Genomic DNA, 19,353 nt, shown 5'->3' on the forward strand with positions numbered 1-19,353 from the left:
GTGAGATATAGCTGTTCAGTTCCAGTGTTTTTCTAAAAGGTAGTCTAGTCAGTCAGAGGTTTGACTGGCTCAGTGATCACCAAGTTGTGTCCCAGCAGCCAAGAAAGGCTTTCCATCAGATAATGAATTATGAAATATGTCTCACAGTGGAAAAACCAGTCATCTGCTGATGTCATGCTGATTCTAACCAATCCCAAACAAAGCCCCAGCCCTCCTCTGTTTGAGTGGTACCAATGTGTGAGTGTGCAAATGAGTAGCACAGTATAAAACTTGAGAGTGCCAATACCATGAAGAGGAACTCCTCACACAGCTCTTTCCACACGATACAGGAGTCTGCCGGTGAAAGACAGAGGACCGGAAAGGTAATGCTTTTTTAACTCTTACTTAGGAGCTGTTGACACATTCATAGTCAGGAAGGTTACAAGGAGTTGACTTACTGCACTTCCAATGCACGTTGTAATTTGGTACCTTTTTATATTATTCAGGCAGGTTAATAATACAGCTTTTAATAGTAGAGCATGCAGAGAGATTGTGTGTTTATACAGCCCATTCAGCACTTATATACAAGTACATATGCCACAGGGAAAGCTGTTTTTAAGAGTTACATTCACAAACAGTAAATTCAGGGAACACACACATACTCGACATGCAGAGGGAATCCAAATATTGATAACTTGCCCTTATCTAAATGCTACTAGTTGGACTCCTGAGTTGTTTGGAGTCATTAAACTTTTAGGTTTATTTCAGACTCTCTTGTAAAACTTAATTGGACTACAAAATTCTTTGGGTGCTGTATATATGACGCCAAGGAGGTAGAGTATGTTAAGTTTTGTATTTCAAAGATGTTTTATTAACAGATCATAAGGCAAATAAATGCCCCCCTCCCCATTCTCTTTCACCATTCCCTGCTTAAAAAAAAAAAAAAAATTAGGCTCTTTAGGAAATGTTGACAAAAATCTTAAGAAGAGCAGAGTAATCGATGTTCCTGGAGGAGAAATCCCAAAGGTGATAGATGGCGTGGAACAGAGAAAGTCTTGCAAGTAATTGTTTTGGAAAAGGGGGGCAGTGTGTCCGATTCAGAAAAGCATTGTTATCTATGCAAACTGTAATTTTAACTTAATGTCACAATTTATTCACCCTCCTCCCCTGGCCCTCAGATCCTAGGCTTGTAGTAATGGTATTTCTTAACTTTTTCCACCCAAAGCACATTGCTTAACTATGATGCTCTGAACACACTAGGTGTCAGATATAAGCTGACTGTATCTACAGAAACTGAGGGCTTATGTGTGGGAAAGAAACTGAGAGAGAAGGAAAGCTTTAACAGATGGACCTCTTAAAGATACTTCTGCATGATAAAAGCAATAAGACAGAAAATGAAAAAAAAAAGGGGGGGGAGAATAAAAAAAACTCAGAGAGGCATTGTTTAAAAATTCACATTTTTCTTTTTCTGTGAACGCTGAAATCCATGGTGATTTCATCTGTGCCTTTCCTTTGAGGGAAAAAGAAGCCGTCAAGGGGCCAGTCCATGAGCAGGCTGGTCCAGGACAGGGTAGGGGGATGGCTGAAAAACTCCCACATGGCGGAGAAAATCATTTGCCAGTATATTTCAGAGATTCTTTTCCCAGAGGACCAGTTATCCGAGTCATAGGAGCCCACTGTTTGTAGGGAATAATGTGGGAAAAGGCCAAATGAACTCTGCACTTTTATCTGTAAAGTCGGGGCTGGAGGTAGGCTGTAATTTGTGAGTGCGGGCGCGCAGGGCAGAAGGGGGCGGTGGCCGAGGAGAGGGAGAGGAGTTTCAGGTGACCGAGCAGGTTGACTTGCCCGTGGATCCTTCAGTGCGCGGCTGCACTTTGCGGTTGGGAAAAGTAGAGGGTGTTAGGTGACCCCAGACAGAAGTTCTCCCCGCCCCCCTCAGATCCCCTACCCGAGCCGAGGACCCTGAACATTTAAATATGAATGAATGGGAGACCGGCCACCTCTGGGACTCCCTCCAGCCAGGACGATCCACTGGCCCCCGGTGACCAGCCTGCCCCTCTTCCCGACCTCCAGGTACCTGTCCACCCACCTCCCGGGATCCTCGGCGGCCCCGCCTTATGGGCCGGGCGGTGGGTCCCCTGGAGCAGAGGCCAGGTGGGCTGGAGGGCCCTGGGGGCACAGTGTTTCAACCCAGTCACCCCTGGAGATTGGGACAGTGCCTTCCAGCGGGGTTTTCTTTCCCGTCCAAAAGAGGAACTGGGTGAAGCAAGGGGACTGGGCAGAGAAAGAAAAAAATAAAAGGGGGAAGTAGAACAAAATTGGAAGGATTTCTTTCAGAAGGGAAGTAGAACTCCCGAGAATGGTGATATCTGAAGAGAGGTGTGTGTGAGGGAGCAGTGAATAGAGCAGCCTGTCAGAAACCGGGCTGTCCCTCCCCTTCCTAATCACAGCCTCTACTCACAGAGCAACTCCCTCCCTCGCCCATTCACGCACTCACTTAGGACCAATCGTTCTCTCTCTCCCTCTCTCTCTCCCTCTCTCTCTCCCTCTCCCTCTCTCTCCCCCTCTTTTCCCTCTCCCTCTCTCTCCCTCCCTCTCTCTCCCTCCCTCTCTCTCCCTCTCCCCCCTTCTCTCCTCTCTCTCCCTCTCTCCCTGTCTCTCTCCCTCCCATCCTCTCTCTGTCTCTGTCTGTCTCCCCCCCCCCACCCTGTCTCTCCCTCCCTCCCTCTCTCCCTCCCTCCCTCCCTCCCTCCCTCCTTCTCTCTTACTCGGAGACAGTCAGAACTCTCCTCCCCGAGAGCCACAAACCTACCGCACTGACTGCATTCAGAGAGGGAACCTGCAAACAAAACTTCACAGAAAACTTTTTGTTCTTGTTCCAGAGAATTTGCTGAAGAGGAGGAGGGGGAAAAAAGGAAACAAAAAAAGAAAAGAAAAGAAAAGAAAAGAAAGAACGAAAGAAAGAAAGGGAAAAAAAAAAAAAAACCAAACCCAAACCTGTGCGTGAGTGGGGGTAGGAAACGCAGGGCCTTTTAAAAAGGCAATCACAACAACTTTTGCTGCCAGGATGCCCTTGCTTTGGCTGCGAGGATTTCTGTTGGCGAGTTGCTGGATTATAGTGAGGAGTTCCCCCACCCCGGGATCCGAGGGGCCCGGCGCAGCCCCCGACTGCCCGTCCTGCGCGCTGGCCACCCTGCCAAAGGATGTACCCAACTCTCAGCCGGAGATGGTGGAGGCCGTCAAGAAACACATTTTAAACATGCTGCACTTGAAGAAGAGACCCGAAGTCACCCAGCCGGTGCCCAAGGCGGCGCTTCTGAACGCGATCAGGAAGCTCCATGTGGGCAAAGTGGGGGAGAACGGGTACGTGGAGATAGAGGATGACATCGGCAGGAGGGCAGAAATGAATGAACTCATGGAGCAGACCTCGGAGATCATCACGTTCGCGGAGTCAGGTCGGTGCCGGCCTGGGGGGTGGGGGGGCGCGGGGGGGTGGGTTGCGTCTCTCCGCGGCGGTCCGGGGGCCGAACTTGCGCCTCCGGCCGCGCGCTCTGCCCCGGGGAGGAGGTGAGGTGCCGGGCGCCGGTGGCGCCGGGGCCGGAGGGGAGGCGGGGGGTGGCGGGCGGGGGGTGGGGGTGGGGGGAGGACTTCTCCGCGGACGCGGAATTCGAGGCTGAGCCCTGGCTGGAGAGGCGGCGAGCTCACACTTGCTGAACTCGGCCGGTGAGCCCGGAGCGAGCTCCGAGGGCCAGCGTGGGGCCGGGAGCCGGGCTGCGGGAGGCTCGTTCGCCCTGCCTGTGAAACCAGATCCGGGCAGCCGGATGAAAGCCCGGGCGTTTTCGGGTGCTGGGGGTGGGGGGAGCCCGGGAGGCTTCCGGACCCCATCCAAAGTTTTTAATGGGGGTGGGGGTGGGGGCGCGAAGCGCGGGTCGGGGTGGCCTGGCATGGATGGAGTCATTGTCTTAAGACAAACCTTCCCTTTAAAAGTCCAGTCAGGGGCCACACCAGGGAAGCAGGGCATATTCATTGGTGACAGTCAGTTTTGCCTTTAGAAAAAAACTCTGCCTTGGAAGAGCACGGGCATCATATTCTAGGCAGCGAGGAGGGACTTTGGGGGGACAGTTGACATTGAACCCGCGGCCACTTTTGGAACACTGACTTTTGCTCTCTGAGCAACAACAGCACCACCACCAACAAAAAAGAGTTTTGTTCCCTGCAAAGTTACTAAAAGAGCTCTCTGGCAAGGAACGCAACCTTGACAGAGTGCTCTCAGATACTACACTGAGCTCTCACTCAATCCTTAAGAGGAAGAACTTTGATAGATTCTAATCCTTGGCTCTGGACCACGCTAACCTGTTGCTGGATAGAAAATACCTGTCAGAAGGGCGGCCACAGACCTGGAGCCAGGTTATTGGGTTATTTTTACAGTTATGTGACACAGACCCTTTGCCTGCCTACACGCCTCTGCACGCCCAGGCACACAGATGTGTTCATACCGTGTTACTTTCATGGTAATGCCAGGCTAAAGAATTGTTTCCCTTGCCAAATCCGTTTGAAAGGAATGCCATTGTTTTGTTTGGTAGAGCATATGGCCAGTAAAGTATGTGCAGGGACTCCCAGCATTACTGTTTAAAAGTTTGCCGCAGCCGTATAAACAATTAAGGCAACACTCAGAATTTCCAATCCTGAAAACCTGTTGACTCAGATGTTCTGTTTTCAAGAAAACCCTGCCAGACCTGGGCATCCTTTTGGGGGAGCAGATAGATAGCCTGCTGGCTTCCTGGCTCCCCTCCTAGGAGAAGCCCTGATGTCCTGCAAGTTTCCCCGCAGGACAGTCTCTCTCCCTCCCTCTCTCTCTCTCTCTCTCTCTCTCTCACTCACCAGAAGCTTCTTTTCAAAGAAGGTCTTTCTTTCTCGAAGCTCTTTCTTAGTGCAGCCCCCGAAGGGCATGATAATGATGACTTTATCTGTTGAAGCTTATTGAGGAAAAAAAAAAAGTCAGGTTGGAGTTTTCAAGTTGCACACTCAGTTTTTCCTCAACCTTTCCTGATGGCAAGGTAGGAAAGAAAGTGCTTACTGACATGGAGTCCAGTGTTGGGGGGTGGGGGGGGATGGATTCCAGTGGTCTAGAGGTCTGCTCCCAGTGCTGACACAAAGGGACCCTGTCTAGGTTTTTATATACCAATTACCACACATGATGGCTTTAATTGCAAGCCTTACTCAATTGGCTTTACCCGCATCGGATGACTAAGTATACCTATGACTTTGACCACTTTTAATATACACCTGATGCTGGCAACAGCATCTGACTTAGCTGACTTGTCTAGCAAACCACTCTTTTGGCACTGAGAGATTTTGCAGTGAAAGAATTTGACCTTTAGCATTCTTTCTTACTTATGGCCTTCATCTCAGTGCCGGTCTTTTTCTTATTTATATGAAATCTCGGCTTTTTTTTTTTTAACTTTTCTGTTAAGTGTTTAGTTTAAAAGAAATTGAGTTACTTTTTAAAAAGGTGATTCATTTGACTCACACGTTGACTCCAGTTTAAGGTTTGTAATGGAAAACTCCTCCTGGTTGAGTTTACAACTTGACTTTGGGTCAGCTGCTGGAGTCCCAGAAAAGGTTTATTACAGTTAACTTATTTTTCTCATCTGAGAAGTTTCACACATCAACTTTAAGTTGGTTTACTATGACTTCACGGAATTAATGATTGCTATGTGGACCGTCTGCTCTCCAAGCAGAGTACCATACGAGTTGCTGATTTTGCTAACCAGGAAAGAGCTTCATCATCTGAATATACAAAAATGTCTTGTTGCTTTTGGAATAGTTCAACCTTAATCATATTCAAACTATGTCAAACTGTAAGAATTTGGAGAATAGCAAAGGGTATTCATTTTGCTTTTCTTTATAAACTATTGGGTAGCAGCGGATCCCAGTCAGTTAGTGTCACCGATGCCCGATGCCCGTGACACTGACGCATACCCACAGATGTATCTTTCAACCTTAAGATTCCTCGACTGGGGGAATTCCTGCTTAACTTTTGCCCTCGGCCCCCTTCTTGATGGTTAAATGAGGCCGCGATGCGGCCCAGGAGCTGAGCAACTACAAAAAGCTCAAGCGTCTAGAACTCTTGGAACTGGGTTTGTCCCACTGAGCTCAGGTGGAAAGTCCCATCTTTGTAAAGCTGATACGAGTTGTTATTAACTAAGTGGTGAGGAATTGCTCTCAGGCTCTCTGACATTCATCCCAAGAAATAAAAATTATTTTTTTTAATGCATGTCATCCAAGATTGCTCATCATTACTACATTCTCTGGATGGCTGGCACGGAATCCTCTGTGTTTACCTTAAGTCCTTAAAGGAAAAAAAGAAGGGATGGGTAGAGTCAAGTCCACTCTGTCTATAACTGTCAATGAAGCTGGGATCAGTGGCCTTCTTGACTCCTATATCTTACTTTATCTTCTTGTGATCCGTGACAATATCTGGTCAGTCAATGTACAATAGCAACCTATCATTGAGTCTCCATATGCTGCCAGATTTACATACTGGTGGTGGTAATCAACTTAGACATTGATAGCACTTGTTGGAGAACAGAGAGGGAAAGAAAGACAAATGGAGCGCCAAGAAATGGAAAATGCTCACTAAGCCCAGGTGTTGTTGAAAGTAACCCTTAAATCTCCCTTCTTGGAGGATTCCAGTTACAGATTTGAATTAGAAATTGACACTTCCCAAACAGGGGCCTAAGAAGGCTTGCTTGGATGACTGTTTTCCCCCGGCCCAAGAAAGCCATCTCAAGGTGGACTTGACTCCCACCATTCCATGCCAGTCTAATGAACTTTCCTGTGAATTACCCGTCACTGAAGGGTGCCTTTAGTTAGGGTTACACGCTTTCTTCTCCCAATAATGGGCAATGATTGGCCACAAGAGGGCGCATTCCAAAGACTTTTGCTCCTTCCCATTTAATCTAGGGAAACGCAATTTCACCTCCTGGAAGACCCATTCTGCAGCACCCAAATCTTGGTGCTTGTCAGTTGCCCCCTGCTTCCTCTTGTCCTCCAGAAAAAGTTAGGATTTTATGGGATGGGAGAAACATGACTCCCTGTGATACAGTAAATGAGACAGAAGAAAAGAAATGAGAATTCTAGTGATGCATGTGAACATTCCCGAGCTCTATGGAAGGCAGAGGAATGATACATTTCAGAAGCAGAGCGTGGAGAAATGTGACCATGAATCATCAGCAATACTGATCTGCTCACACATCTCTCCCTAAGACGGCTGGCTGCCTGGGCTTTTACAAAAATGCCTTCCGGCTTCCCTCATTTCATTGCCTGGTTTCCCTGTCTTATCAACGCTTTTCACCAGGGACAAATGACAAGTGACTTCCAACAGGGAGGAAAGGGCTGTTTGGTGACTGCCTTGTGAAAAATTGGGTACGGCTTTGGGGGATGCGTTTGTTTCCGAAGTTAGAGTGTGCAGCGAGATGGTGGCAGAAAGACCAGAAGCAAGATGCCTAGTGGTTTTGGGCCTGTGACGTAGGTGGATCTGAGTGGGGGCGGCGAGCTGTCAGAGGGCAGAAAGTCGGTTTTCGTATTTGGAGAACTGGGAGTAATACCTTCCCAGGCACTTTTTGTGAGAACATATTATTTGTCTTGGCCCCTCTTCTGCTAAACTATACTCAAACATGAGCTGTAGATCAGAATTCCTCATACTCGACTGGTCCCTAGATCCAAAACCCAAAGTGTAAAAGTTCGCAGGAACTTTGGAAGAGGTCTCTGAAATTTCTGTGGGTTGAATCCTAAGAATTTTTTTTCTACTTCTTCTAGGATCCTAAGCCCCTTTCTCTCTCTATTTCATCCCTATTTGAATGGGAGACACAGGAATGTGGCCGAGCATTTGCAATTCAATAGCACATCCTAAGATAAAAATATTAAGGCTAAAAAAAAAATCCAATCCAGATAATTTATGACCAAAAAGACCTCTGCGGCAGGTTAAAGGAGGCATAACCTTGAGGACCCCACTTTCTGCCATCTGCAGAGACCCCTGAAAACAGCCCAAATGCGAAGTTAGTGCTTTAGAGAACACGCATGCTGTAACCGGTAGTTCTGTATACTGGTACCAGGGACTATACCATATCTAGGCACAGTGAAACCTGGACGAAGAATGGGAAATTAAAGTAACAGCAGCATTTTACAAGGAGCCCCCCTCCCCCCGCCCCGCCTCCCGTGGCGAGTTTAAATCTATAAACAAGATTTTCCACATTCACATTAGAGACATAATTATTACCCATAGGTACAAGGGCAGCATACTTGGGGCAGGACCCTGGTGAGGCGAACAAAGCAGAATACAAACGAAACGCGAAGTGTGCATGTGTGTGTGTGTGTGTGTGTGTGTGTGTGTGTGTGTGTGTGTGTGTGTGTATTGCTTGTATTGCTTATTTCATGAGAAATGTTCATCCGTCCACAGATCTGAGGTGTGGGGCTTGAGGGGGAGCAGAATTTTGAGTCCCGGTGTGGGGGAAGAGAACAACAAGGGGCTTGGCTGCTTAACCCTTGGCAGGCCTGCTTTCATGATTGAGTTATTAAAAACATCTGAAAAATCCTGAAAGCAAAGGAAAAGGTGCTTTCAGGTGTTCTGACTTCTAGCTTCCGGTCTTTCCTCAGTCCAATCCCTCCTTCCCCGGCAACATTTCAAAGGTCTTCCCTGTAAAGTGCAATTTTTCAGCCTCCTACTCATTTTTATGCACCTTTCTCTCTCCCTTTGGTATGTGTCCCCCGAGCTCATAGAGGTTTAAGTGATGAAATATTATCACCCACATGGGTTTGCGTGGGACTTTCTTAGTGAATTACTCAGGCAGAGCAGGCTGTGATACAAGCCTTGCTCACGAGCCTCGGGAGGGAAAAAATAGCACAGAGGATGAAAAGAATATTATCAGAGAGTAGGTAATGAAAGGTTAGCAAAGCCACCAGCTATATCTAGTTAGATAGGTAATAATGCAGGAACCCAGAGCGCACCTGTATAAGCTAATGCTGTACCTGCTCCCAAAGCATTGTGGGAAGGCTTCCATTTCAGGATTTGATGCAGGAGATATTTAAGTCAAACCTGAAACTGATTAGTAATTGATCCTAAACACCTCAGCCTCAGGCAACCTCCTTCCATTTTTTCAAACTGTTATGCATAGAGATTTGAAGATTGGAGCATCCTAAAAGCATCACTGCGGTATAACAATCTCCCTTAGGTAGAATACAGATAAAAGGGAATATAATCAAGTGACTAGTTATATTTTCCATACCTAAGAAATTTGAGGGTTGTAATATCTTTCTGAAACCTGCAGCCCTGATAAATATTAATCATCTCAGCTTCTAGCTGTCTCATTCTCTCCACCCCCTTCTGCAATGAAAGCTAAATGTAAAAGAAAAAAAATATTGCACTGCTTAATAAGTCAAATACAATAGAACTTTTAAAATGTACCTGCATATAAGGTAGACATTAGGAAGACTTGCATCTCTCTCTTCCCCCTGTTCTCCTGAGCATTATGGCAACAGCATTTTCATGAAATTGGATCTGTTTTATTTTTTTTCCCTGATAAAATATCATGCAATATACAAATAGCAGTTCCAGAAATGGACACCAGGAGAAGGAGGCGACAGGCATGTCAATTAGTAGGGGGAAAATCCAAATGTCAGAAATATGGGGGAGAGATACAGCACGCAGGCAATGGAAGCAAATACAGGGAACAGAATCTTTCAGCTCAGATAATTAAACCAATGCATAAATCAGTGCTGTGCCTCTCCACAGTACGCAGGCGATGCCATGCAGTTAATTATCAGCCAGGACCAGGTTGAAAGTCATTTTATGATGCCTCTCTGATCCTAATATAACAGCACCTGACAGATTGAGCCCCCTCTAATGAGTACTCTCTTTGTATGATCCTCTCTCAGGAACACTAAATCATTTGCTTCCAAGTACAGCTGCCTGTGAAGAAGGGGAGGGGCTATATCCTGCATTAGAAACCTGCTCCTGTGAACTGAGGGGCTCTCCTCTAGGCTGTTCCTGGAAGCCAGCGACCTCAGCCTCCCTGGCCCTAGGAAGGCAGTTTGCACGGGCTGTCGCGGCTTCGATCCAGTGGGACAGTGAGCCCACCCTGGCCCCCACCCCCACCCCCAGCATATCCGTGGACTTCTCTGGACTCCATGGGAAGTCCAATGTGTGCTGGTCCGCACTGCCATCTGGACCCTCTCTATAACCGAGCACTGGCTGCCTTCACCCCGGCCCCTCCTGTCAAGCCCAGGTGAAGGCCCAGCGGAGCCTGTGGGAACGAGTTACCTGAAACCCAGAGAGCTTTTCCCATTCTGAGGACGAGTCAGATTCTCCAGTTTCACACTCTTTCCTAGAAAAACAAAACACAACCTTGTGCCCTCTGGCTTCTCTAATTTAGCAGCTACTATCTCTCGGTCTTTAGGGTGGCACCCTGCACAGTTTAAGGTTTCAGACGCTGGCCTACGTCGAGGCAGAAGGCAGAAGGGAGAACAGCAGGTAGCTTGTGACTGTTCTCTGCGGGGCAGGGTGGAGGTGCCCACGCCGGAGGGAGCCTGCACCCTCCTTCAGGCCAGCTCTCCTAGGCTTGGGTGGCTTCCGGAAGCTGCTTGTCTTTTTAAATTTAAATCATTAAGCTCTCCTTCCTAGAGTCTGCTCTTTTCCTTTCTTAAACAAAACAAAACAAAACAAAAAACAGCAACAGAGAAACCCACCATTTGTAGCAAAGGGGCGTACTGCATTCACGTTTTGAAAAGAAATCATGCCCCCTAAAAAAAAGACAGTCCCCCCCCTTCTTCTAACTGCTCTCCGCTCTAGTGATCTAATCATAGACCTAGCTTTATTATTCATTTCAACTCCTGCCAGGGACCCAGGGCTGGAGGCAAAGGGACCCCCCCCCCCCCCCCGCACCACCACCACCACCAATGTGGCCAGGGTCCTACAACTTTGTACCAAGATGCCGGAGAATCTTTTGTATACATATGTAGCCTTTCCTGGCCCTGGCCTCAGTGAATTTACCACTATCAGAATCGCAGTGTGCAGAGTGTGTTAAATTAAGAACAGAATCTACAGTGCGCAATGCACAGAAAAGCCTGCCTTCTGCTGCAGAGAACTTGAACGAGTGCCGAAAATTTATAGTACCGTAAACATCTCAGGGCTGAGAGTGATAAGTATGGCTGGATTTCCGTTAGCTATAGAAATCCAGGCAGGGAGACCCTCCTAGGGAGTTGCGAGTTCTAAGATGAACTTCTCCTGACATTGTTCTCAGATTTGTGTGTGAGATGCGTGTGCATGGGACTGTTGTAAGCAGGCACACGCAGGAGGCGGCCATGAAAAGAGGGCACGTTTCATATACCACCAAGGGGTAAAAGTGGAACTGAGGGAAGGTGTTTCATCAACCCGAGAATTCCAGTCTGGACACCTGCTCCTTGCAGTAAATGTTGTTACATGTACAGACATACAGGTGCTAATGGAAGGAGAAGGGAGTAGTGTGAACTAGGCAAGAACTGAATGGTCTCTGAATCCAATTGCCTCGCCATTGTGGGGGTTGCCCCTCTGTTAGTAGCAGTCGCTGTAATTGGGGCTCATTAAGCTGCATTCAGAAGGGAACGAGGCAAAAATGGGGCACACGGCTGTAGGGGGTGGATCTCCTAATCTAATATAACTCAAGGCTGAAGATGCCTCCATTTGTTAATAGGGAGTCAGGCGATTGCCTACTTCCTGGTAAATGCTGGACCATGACCGTGAACAAGATGGATAGGATCTCAGACCTGGGGCATCCTAAATTAGACTGGCAGGAGGGTCGGGGAAGTGGTGTGGTCTCATCTGCAAACCAAAACCTCATCAAGGGCAGCCACTGAGGGTGAGGTGTTGGGAGCTGGAGGATTCTAGACGAGGGGCACACTGCCTGGAGGTGAGAGAGCGCATGGGATGCTTCTGACCTCAAACACTGTGTGGCTGTGCCACAGAGGACGGGGCTCTGGGAGAGAGCCGGAGTTGAGACAGAGCCCAGAGTCCCGGGTGGCTCCTGTTTTATACCTGCTGAATGGTGAAATGATGGGAGAGGGGCCTGGCTTTATGCTGAAAGGCCAGATGCAAGCAAAGACTGTCGTGGTGACCCAGAAAAGAAATGATGGACAAATGAAGCAGGTTGTGGTGAGGGAGGAGGAGTCTAGCTCTGTGGGCACTTGCGTCGGGGTGGGGGGGTGTTTGCGTGTTGATGTGGGAACAGCACCGCTTCCACGACTTGCTAGAGCTCGCGGGGTGCTTTCATCTGTGTGATCCCATTTGATCCTTCCAAACCTGAGGCATAAGGGGTCAAATGTCTTTATGACATTCCCATTTTATAGAAGAGGAAACTGAGATTAAGCAGCTAGGGAACAGACACAGACCTCCCGGGCTTCTGGACACTGACTGAGATCTGGGCTCTCTTCTTTCTAGGGCAAGAGCTGGCAAACTTTCTCTGGAAAGGGCCAGAGAGCAAAGATTTGAAGCTTTGTGGGCCAGTCTGTCTTGTGACTGGTGGGGACCTAGTGCGAAAGCAGCCACAGACAGCCTAGGAAGAAATGAGTGTAGCCGGGGTCCCGTTCAACCTTATCACAGGCGCTGAAGCGTCCATTTCATATAATTTTCCCATGTCACCAAAATCCTATTTTTCTTCAACCATTTAAAAATGTCAAAAGTGTTCTTACAGTCAGGGGGCCACAATCCTCTGACCCCTGTTGGAGATGGCCTGTGGCAGAGGCCCCATGCCTGCCTGAAATTAGTGACTGGTGACCAACATCGCAACTAACGAGTGTCCCTGCTCTCTCTTGTGCTGTGTTTCGTCTGCAGGCACAGCCAGGAAAACACTGCACTTTGAGATTTCCAAAGAAGGCAGTGACCTGTCGGTGGTGGAACGCGCAGAAGTCTGGCTCTTCCTCAAAGTCCCCAAGGCCAACAGGACCAGGACCAAAGTCACCATCCAGCTCTTGCAGAAACAACCCCAGGGCGGCGTGGACGCAGGGGAGGAGGCAGAGGAAATGGGCTTGATGGAGGAGAGAAACGAGGTGTTGATATCGGAAAAGGTGGTGGATGCCCGGAAGAGCACGTGGCACATCTTCCCCGTCTCCAGCAGCATCCAGCGGTTGCTGGACCAGGGCAAGAGCTCCCTGGACGTTCGGATTGCCTGTGAGCAGTGCCACGAGACGGGAGCCAGCCTGGTGCTCCTGGGCAAGAAGAAGAAGAAGGAGGAGGAGGGCGAAGGGAAGAAGAAGGACGGAGGAGACGGAGGGGCAGGGGCAGACGAGGACAAGGAGCAGTCCCACAGACCTTTCCTCATGCTGCAGGCCCGCCAGTCTGAAGACCACCCTCATCGGCGGCGGAGGCGGGGCTTGGAGTGTGACGGCAAGGTCAACATCTGCTGTAAGAAACAGTTCTTTGTTAGTTTCAAGGACATTGGCTGGAATGACTGGATCATCGCTCCCTCCGGCTATCACGCCAACTACTGCGAGGGTGAGTGCCCAAGCCACATAGCAGGCACATCTGGGTCCTCGCTCTCCTTTCACTCGACCGTCATCAACCACTACCGCATGCGGGGCCACAGCCCCTTCGCCAACCTCAAGTCATGCTGTGTGCCCACCAAGCTGAGACCCATGTCCATGCTGTACTATGATGATGGGCAGAACATCATCAAAAAGGACATTCAGAACATGATAGTGGAGGAGTGTGGGTGCTCATAGAGTGCCCAGCCCAGGGGGGACGGGAGCCAGAGTTGTCCAGAGAAGACAGTGGCAACATGAAGAAGTGTTTAAGGTTTCGGAGTTAAACGAGGAGAAAAAATATATATAGAGAAATTAAAAAAAAAAATAAACTAAAAACAAAACCTGAAACAGATGAAGGAAGATGTGGAAAAATTCCTTAGCCAGGGCTCAGAGATGAAGCAGTGAACAAGATGGGAGTTGGGAGGGAAAGGGAGAAAGGCGTGCCCTTCGTTTCTTCCGGTATCTATCAAAGTGATGACATCCGTTGCTTACACGGGAGTATCATCCCCTCCTTTTCAGTCCCCCTTCAGTGTGAGCCTCGAAGTCAACTTGTCTGGTCTGCAGGAATGTGGGCTAGCACAACCCAAATAGCATCTAGAAAGCCATGAGTTTGAAAGAGCCAGTTACAGGCACTTTCCCATCCAGTTACCCAGGTTGTAAGGTATGTCTGTGTGACCCTCTCTCTGTGTATATCAGCCCGTGCACACACGCACACAGACACACACACCACAGACACACACACACACACACACACACACACACACACAGATGCGTTTCCACACAGCGCATGCACACACACATGTACCGGTAAGAGAACTATAGTGTGCAGGTGGTACACTTCCTTTTCTGCACCAGTTTTGCAACAAAGCAAAACAGAACAAAAACCAACCTAAAAAAAAAAAAATTGAGAGCAAGAATGGGAAGAGAGAAAAATCAAGGAACAAAGAATACCAAGTCACATTTCGTTAAGGTGCTTATGATCTTAGAACTATGCAACCTAATAGGTTTGAAACTGTTTACCTGAGAGAGAACAAAAAGAGAGACTTTTTTGTATTGGAAGTAACCTGATTAATTTTTATTTTCTTCAAGGAGAGATACTTGAAAGGAATATGTTTGTCCATCTGTTGGATCCAAACATTTCTATATTTTGTAAATGTTGTTTTTTTTTATCGTTTACTATTTGCACTACAATGGTGTTTGACCTGTCTAATCCCTTATTTAACAAGTATTTTCTGTGGGTGGGGGTGGGGGGGGTTAAGAGCTGCACTTAATGTGAGCTATAAAAGAACTGCTACAGCACACAAAATAGCTATTTTTATTATTATAATTATAATTATTATTATTATTTTGTACCTTAAAAAATAGACACATACACCAAAGACATTTGTGTGAGCCTTTAAACAGTCTGTCTGTGGTTGGTATCATTCACCATCAGTGAGTCAGGGGTTGGGATTCAAGGTGGAGTAGGGTGGATCGTGTTCAGGCTTCGGAGACCTGAGAAGTTTGGGTTTTGACTCCTTTGACATCCATTAAGCAGGACATTTCATACTGGACGTACAGTAGTTGTACACTGTTGGATGTCAAGTTCAATCGGATTCACAGAACACTACATGCTTGTATGTGTATATATACATTGCTTGTGCATATGCGTACCTGTGTGTATATATACATGTATTGCATCATGCCCATATACACATTTTAAGGACTTCAGGCTGTCATTTTTTAAATGTTCTTAAAGCAATGAATGTTTGTGTGCAAAACACAGTATTTTTAAGAAGGATAGGCTATAGTTTTGCTTTTACTCTGAATTAGGTGGGCACGTTTCAAAAAGTTGGGTGGGAAGAAGCCTGGAAATGCCAGTGAATATTCAGCAAGACCCTCTTTCCATGTGCAGGGACTGAGTTCCCTCTTCTCTCTTGTCCCCCACCTCCACCCCACCAGGGAAAACAGGAAACTCATGTTCTTCAAGGTTCTAGGCTGATCTGAAGTTGTTTTTTTGTTTGTTTTTTTTTTTTTTTGGTAACTTATATTTATTATCTATTGGAATCAATCTTAAATCAGAAAACTTTTTCAGAAAGAAAAAATTAATCTTTAGGCCTTTGGTTACTTTTTTTTTTTTTTTTTTGGTGATTAAGGCCTGCTTGTGAGAAATTTTACTTGCTGGGCTAGATAATGTTGTTGTCACTAGTAAAAAGATAAATAACTTGGGGGGGGAAGGTCTTAAGAGTTTGACAGTAAGAAAGAGAACTGCAGGGGTGACAGCAGTGGTAAAAATCCCTAATATTTTATTTAATTTACAGCCAAAACTCTTGATACATAAGTTTGTATGTATTGACTCAGATGCAAAAAAAGAAAAAAAAAACACTTTGTTTTATAAATATCAAAGTACATGCTTAAAGCTAAATTTCTACTAATTTATTCCACAGTATTTAGCTTGCCTAGGATAGCTCATAAGTTATTCATTTATATGCTTTTAAAAATACAGAGCCTTATTTTTACTGACTTGTTTGAAGTTTGCAAAAATTGAAAAAAATAATAATTTGGAAAAAAATTGCATTCATTAGCATTTTGTAAAATACTGAAACTTTCAGCCCTATGTCCATTCATAGATTAAAAAAAAAATAATTGTAGGAAAATAAAATAGTGAGAAACCAAACATTACAAAAGGTGGTTTAGCTCTTCTTGAGATAAATACTAAATCGGTATACTATGTAACACTAGGCTGTATGTAGGCAAATTATTTTAATGTTATTACTGGGCAAATATACTCACTACATCTTGAGGTCCATCCTTTCTTAGGCAGAAATATAACATGTACTACATGGGAGTGGACCCTAAGTGCAAGAGGGAGAGCATGCAAAATTGGTCCTTGCTTCCTCACTCTTAACCACTGACGAGGAAATCGTGCAGGTGGGGAAGGTGCGCATGGTGAGGAAAGCTTCAAGGAGAGGGGGATGGCAGTGTTCAACTTTACAAATTGCCATGAAAAACTTAGAGGGTGTTTTGAACTGCGTCTTAATTGTTACTGGAACTAAGAGCGGAACCCATGAAAATAAGCGTGGGGAACCAAGTCCTAGTTCCCTGTGTGCTAGCAGAGATGGCCAGGGCAATGGGAAAAACAAGATGTTCGAAAGACAGTTGCTACCTGTTTGTGGCTCCCATTCATCTCAAGTGCGTGCCCCATCTTTGTAAGCCCTTTAAAAGAGTGCTTGGATGGAGTTTGACTAGTGGCCACAGTAATTAGAAGCAGAGCAAAGTGAAATTCCATACGACAATATTTTCATGGGATGATTTAATTGAAACTAAATGATCGAGTTATCAAATACCTAGAAACTTTATCTTTATTTCATTAAATTTATATGGCCTTGAAATAGAATGATAAGTTATTGCTATCTTCAATAACCTTGGAAGATATGCGGGCTTGTGAATAACCCCACTTTTCATGTAGCAGCATGAGGCCAAAAGAAAAAACTTTAAAATTCTACCATATTGGGCTCTTCAGAGTATGTTTCCCTTAAAACAGGGTGGCTCTGGCTGATCTTAGCATCTCTCTACTCTTCTCTAGGGCTGATCTCTAGGCTCTTAAAAATCTACACATACCAGTCTTAAAAGCTCTGAAAAGCATTCGTCCCCAAGTATCTTTTAAGAATGATATATATTTTGTAGTTTGGACTCTTCTTTCTCCCTGTTTTCCTTTTTTCCTCCCTCCCTTCCTCCTTCCCTTCCTTCCTTTTCTTCCTTTCTCTCTTTCTTCTTTCTTTCTTTCTTTCTTTCTTTCTTTCTTCTTTCACTTTTTTAAAATTTTTTTCAAAAAGAGCATGGCAAATTCCAGCACACTGACTTGGGGTTTTTCTTGCCCCAGAAGACCAATCAATTTCATAGATATTTAAGATTGATTCCACACTTTGTTTTCCAGGAGAATGCCTGCATTCTCCTCTAAGGAAGAGCAAGTGAATTTTTTTTTCACCCCCGTGGGATTGGACCTCAAGAAGTAAGTCTAAAAAATAGAGAGCGTGAATGCCCCAGTTGTATTAAGCTTAGATTCAAATTATTATGTTCACTTGAAAAAATGATTTCCCGGGGGCCTTTTGGCAACTTCCCTTTTCAATGTAGAGAAAAACTTAGTCACCCTGAAAACCTACACAATAAACGAAACTTGTAGATGTGGGCAGGAGGTTTGGGGGTGGACATTGTGTGTGTTTAAATTAAACCCTTTATCACTGAAAGCTGTTGTATGGGTCAGAGAGGATGAATGCTCACTCAGAAGCTGTTCACATCTTCAAGAGCAGAAGCAAACCACATGTCTCAGCTCTATTATTTATTTTTTATGCATAAAGTGCATCATTTCTTCTGTATTAATTTCCAGTGGGTTTTACCCTCTATTTAAATGCTTTGAAAAACAGTGCATTGACAATGGGTTGATATTTTTCTTTAAAAGAAAAATATAATTATGAAAGCCAAGATAATCTGAAGCCTGTTTTGTTTTAAAACTTTTTATGTTCTGTGGTTGATGTTGTTTGTTTGTTTGTTTGTTTTTATTTTTTATTTTTATTTTATTTTATTATTTTTTTTTGTTTTGGCATACTACATGCAGTTCTTTAACCGATGTCTGTTTGGCTAATGTAATTAAAGTTGTTAATTTATATGAGTGCATTTCAACTATGTCAATGGTTTCTTAATATTTATTGTGTAGAAGTACTGGTAATTTTTTTATTTACAATCTGTTTAAAGAGATAACAGTTTGATATGTTTTCATGTGTTTATAGCGGAAGTTATTTATTTCTATGGCATTCCAGCGGATATTTTGGTGTTTGCAAGGCATGCAGTCAATATTTTGTACAGTTAGTGGACAGTATTCAGCAGCGCCTGATAGCTTCTTTGGCCTTATGTTAAATAAAAAACCTGTTTGGGATTTATTTTTTATTTTTATTTTTATTCTATGTCTTATTGGTTTTCCAAGATCAACTTGGCACACACACTGCTACACCCTTCGCTGGGTGATAATTTCATTTCTCCTGTAATTCTTGGGAAAAGTATGAGACACAGACTGAACGGAAGAGAGAGGGGACCAAAGCTGGAACAGGAGAACTCAGGGAGGAAAAGAATAACTATTGCTGTGGCAGGGCTTTGTAATAAGCTGCAGATGCTTGGACCAGCAGGAGTTATATTTTATTCATTTTGTTAATTTCCCATTTCTCAAGCTGTAGTGGCAAGTAACATGAAATAAAGCAACATTCCCTTCTTCCCTCCGTCCCTTCCTCCCTCCTCCTTCTCTCCTTCCCTACGTCCTCTCTTTTCCCTCCCTTCCGTCTTATTCCTTTCCTTCTGGCTAGAAAATCCGAATTGCATGAGAGCAGAAAACAGCATACCTTAGGAAAGAAAAGAACCTAGACCAACAGGACCAATACGGACTCAAAGAAGGACAGTCGACAATGAATCGATTGTTCAATCTTTTCTTCTATAGGTTTCCCTGTAGTATCTGTGCCAATCTAAGAGGTTATATGGAGAAAGTAACTCCCCTAAATACCCTGGGTATTGCCGGGTGAACCAAGCAAGTCCTGTGTGCCCGTTGGGTAGATGTTACTTTCCCTGCTTTTACATCCGAGGCATAAAGTACCATTAATTGGAACTAGGATTCCAATCCAGGTCTATCTTCAAGTCTAAAGTTATTACTTTGCTGCCCCGGACCCTGATATTTATATTAGTTTCTTTATGGACTGAGAAAAAAAAGAGGGAGGTGGCCATGGGGGTTGGGACTGAGTGTTGAAGACACTTCTAACTTTTTACCACACTTTATATTCACCAGTTTACTTATCTCCA

At 45.4% G+C, this 19,353-nt stretch overlaps 1 protein-coding gene across 1 annotated transcript; it reads left to right on the top strand.

Moving 5' to 3' along the window:
• The first annotated feature begins 297 nt into the window (after positions 1-297).
• INHBA (inhibin subunit beta A) lies at positions 298-18,449 on the top strand. Its single transcript, XM_043588517.1, has 2 exons — positions 298-3,434; positions 12,845-18,449. The coding sequence occupies exons 1-2, from the start codon at positions 3,047-3,049 to the stop codon at positions 13,729-13,731; spliced, it is 1,275 nt and encodes a 424-aa protein (XP_043444452.1). The 5' UTR covers positions 298-3,046; the 3' UTR covers positions 13,732-18,449.
• The last annotated feature ends 904 nt before the right edge of the window (positions 18,450-19,353 follow it).

This window comes from Prionailurus bengalensis, chromosome A2 (assembly GCF_016509475.1).
Source record: "Prionailurus bengalensis isolate Pbe53 chromosome A2, Fcat_Pben_1.1_paternal_pri, whole genome shotgun sequence".
Lineage (NCBI taxonomy): Eukaryota > Metazoa > Chordata > Mammalia > Carnivora > Felidae > Prionailurus > Prionailurus bengalensis.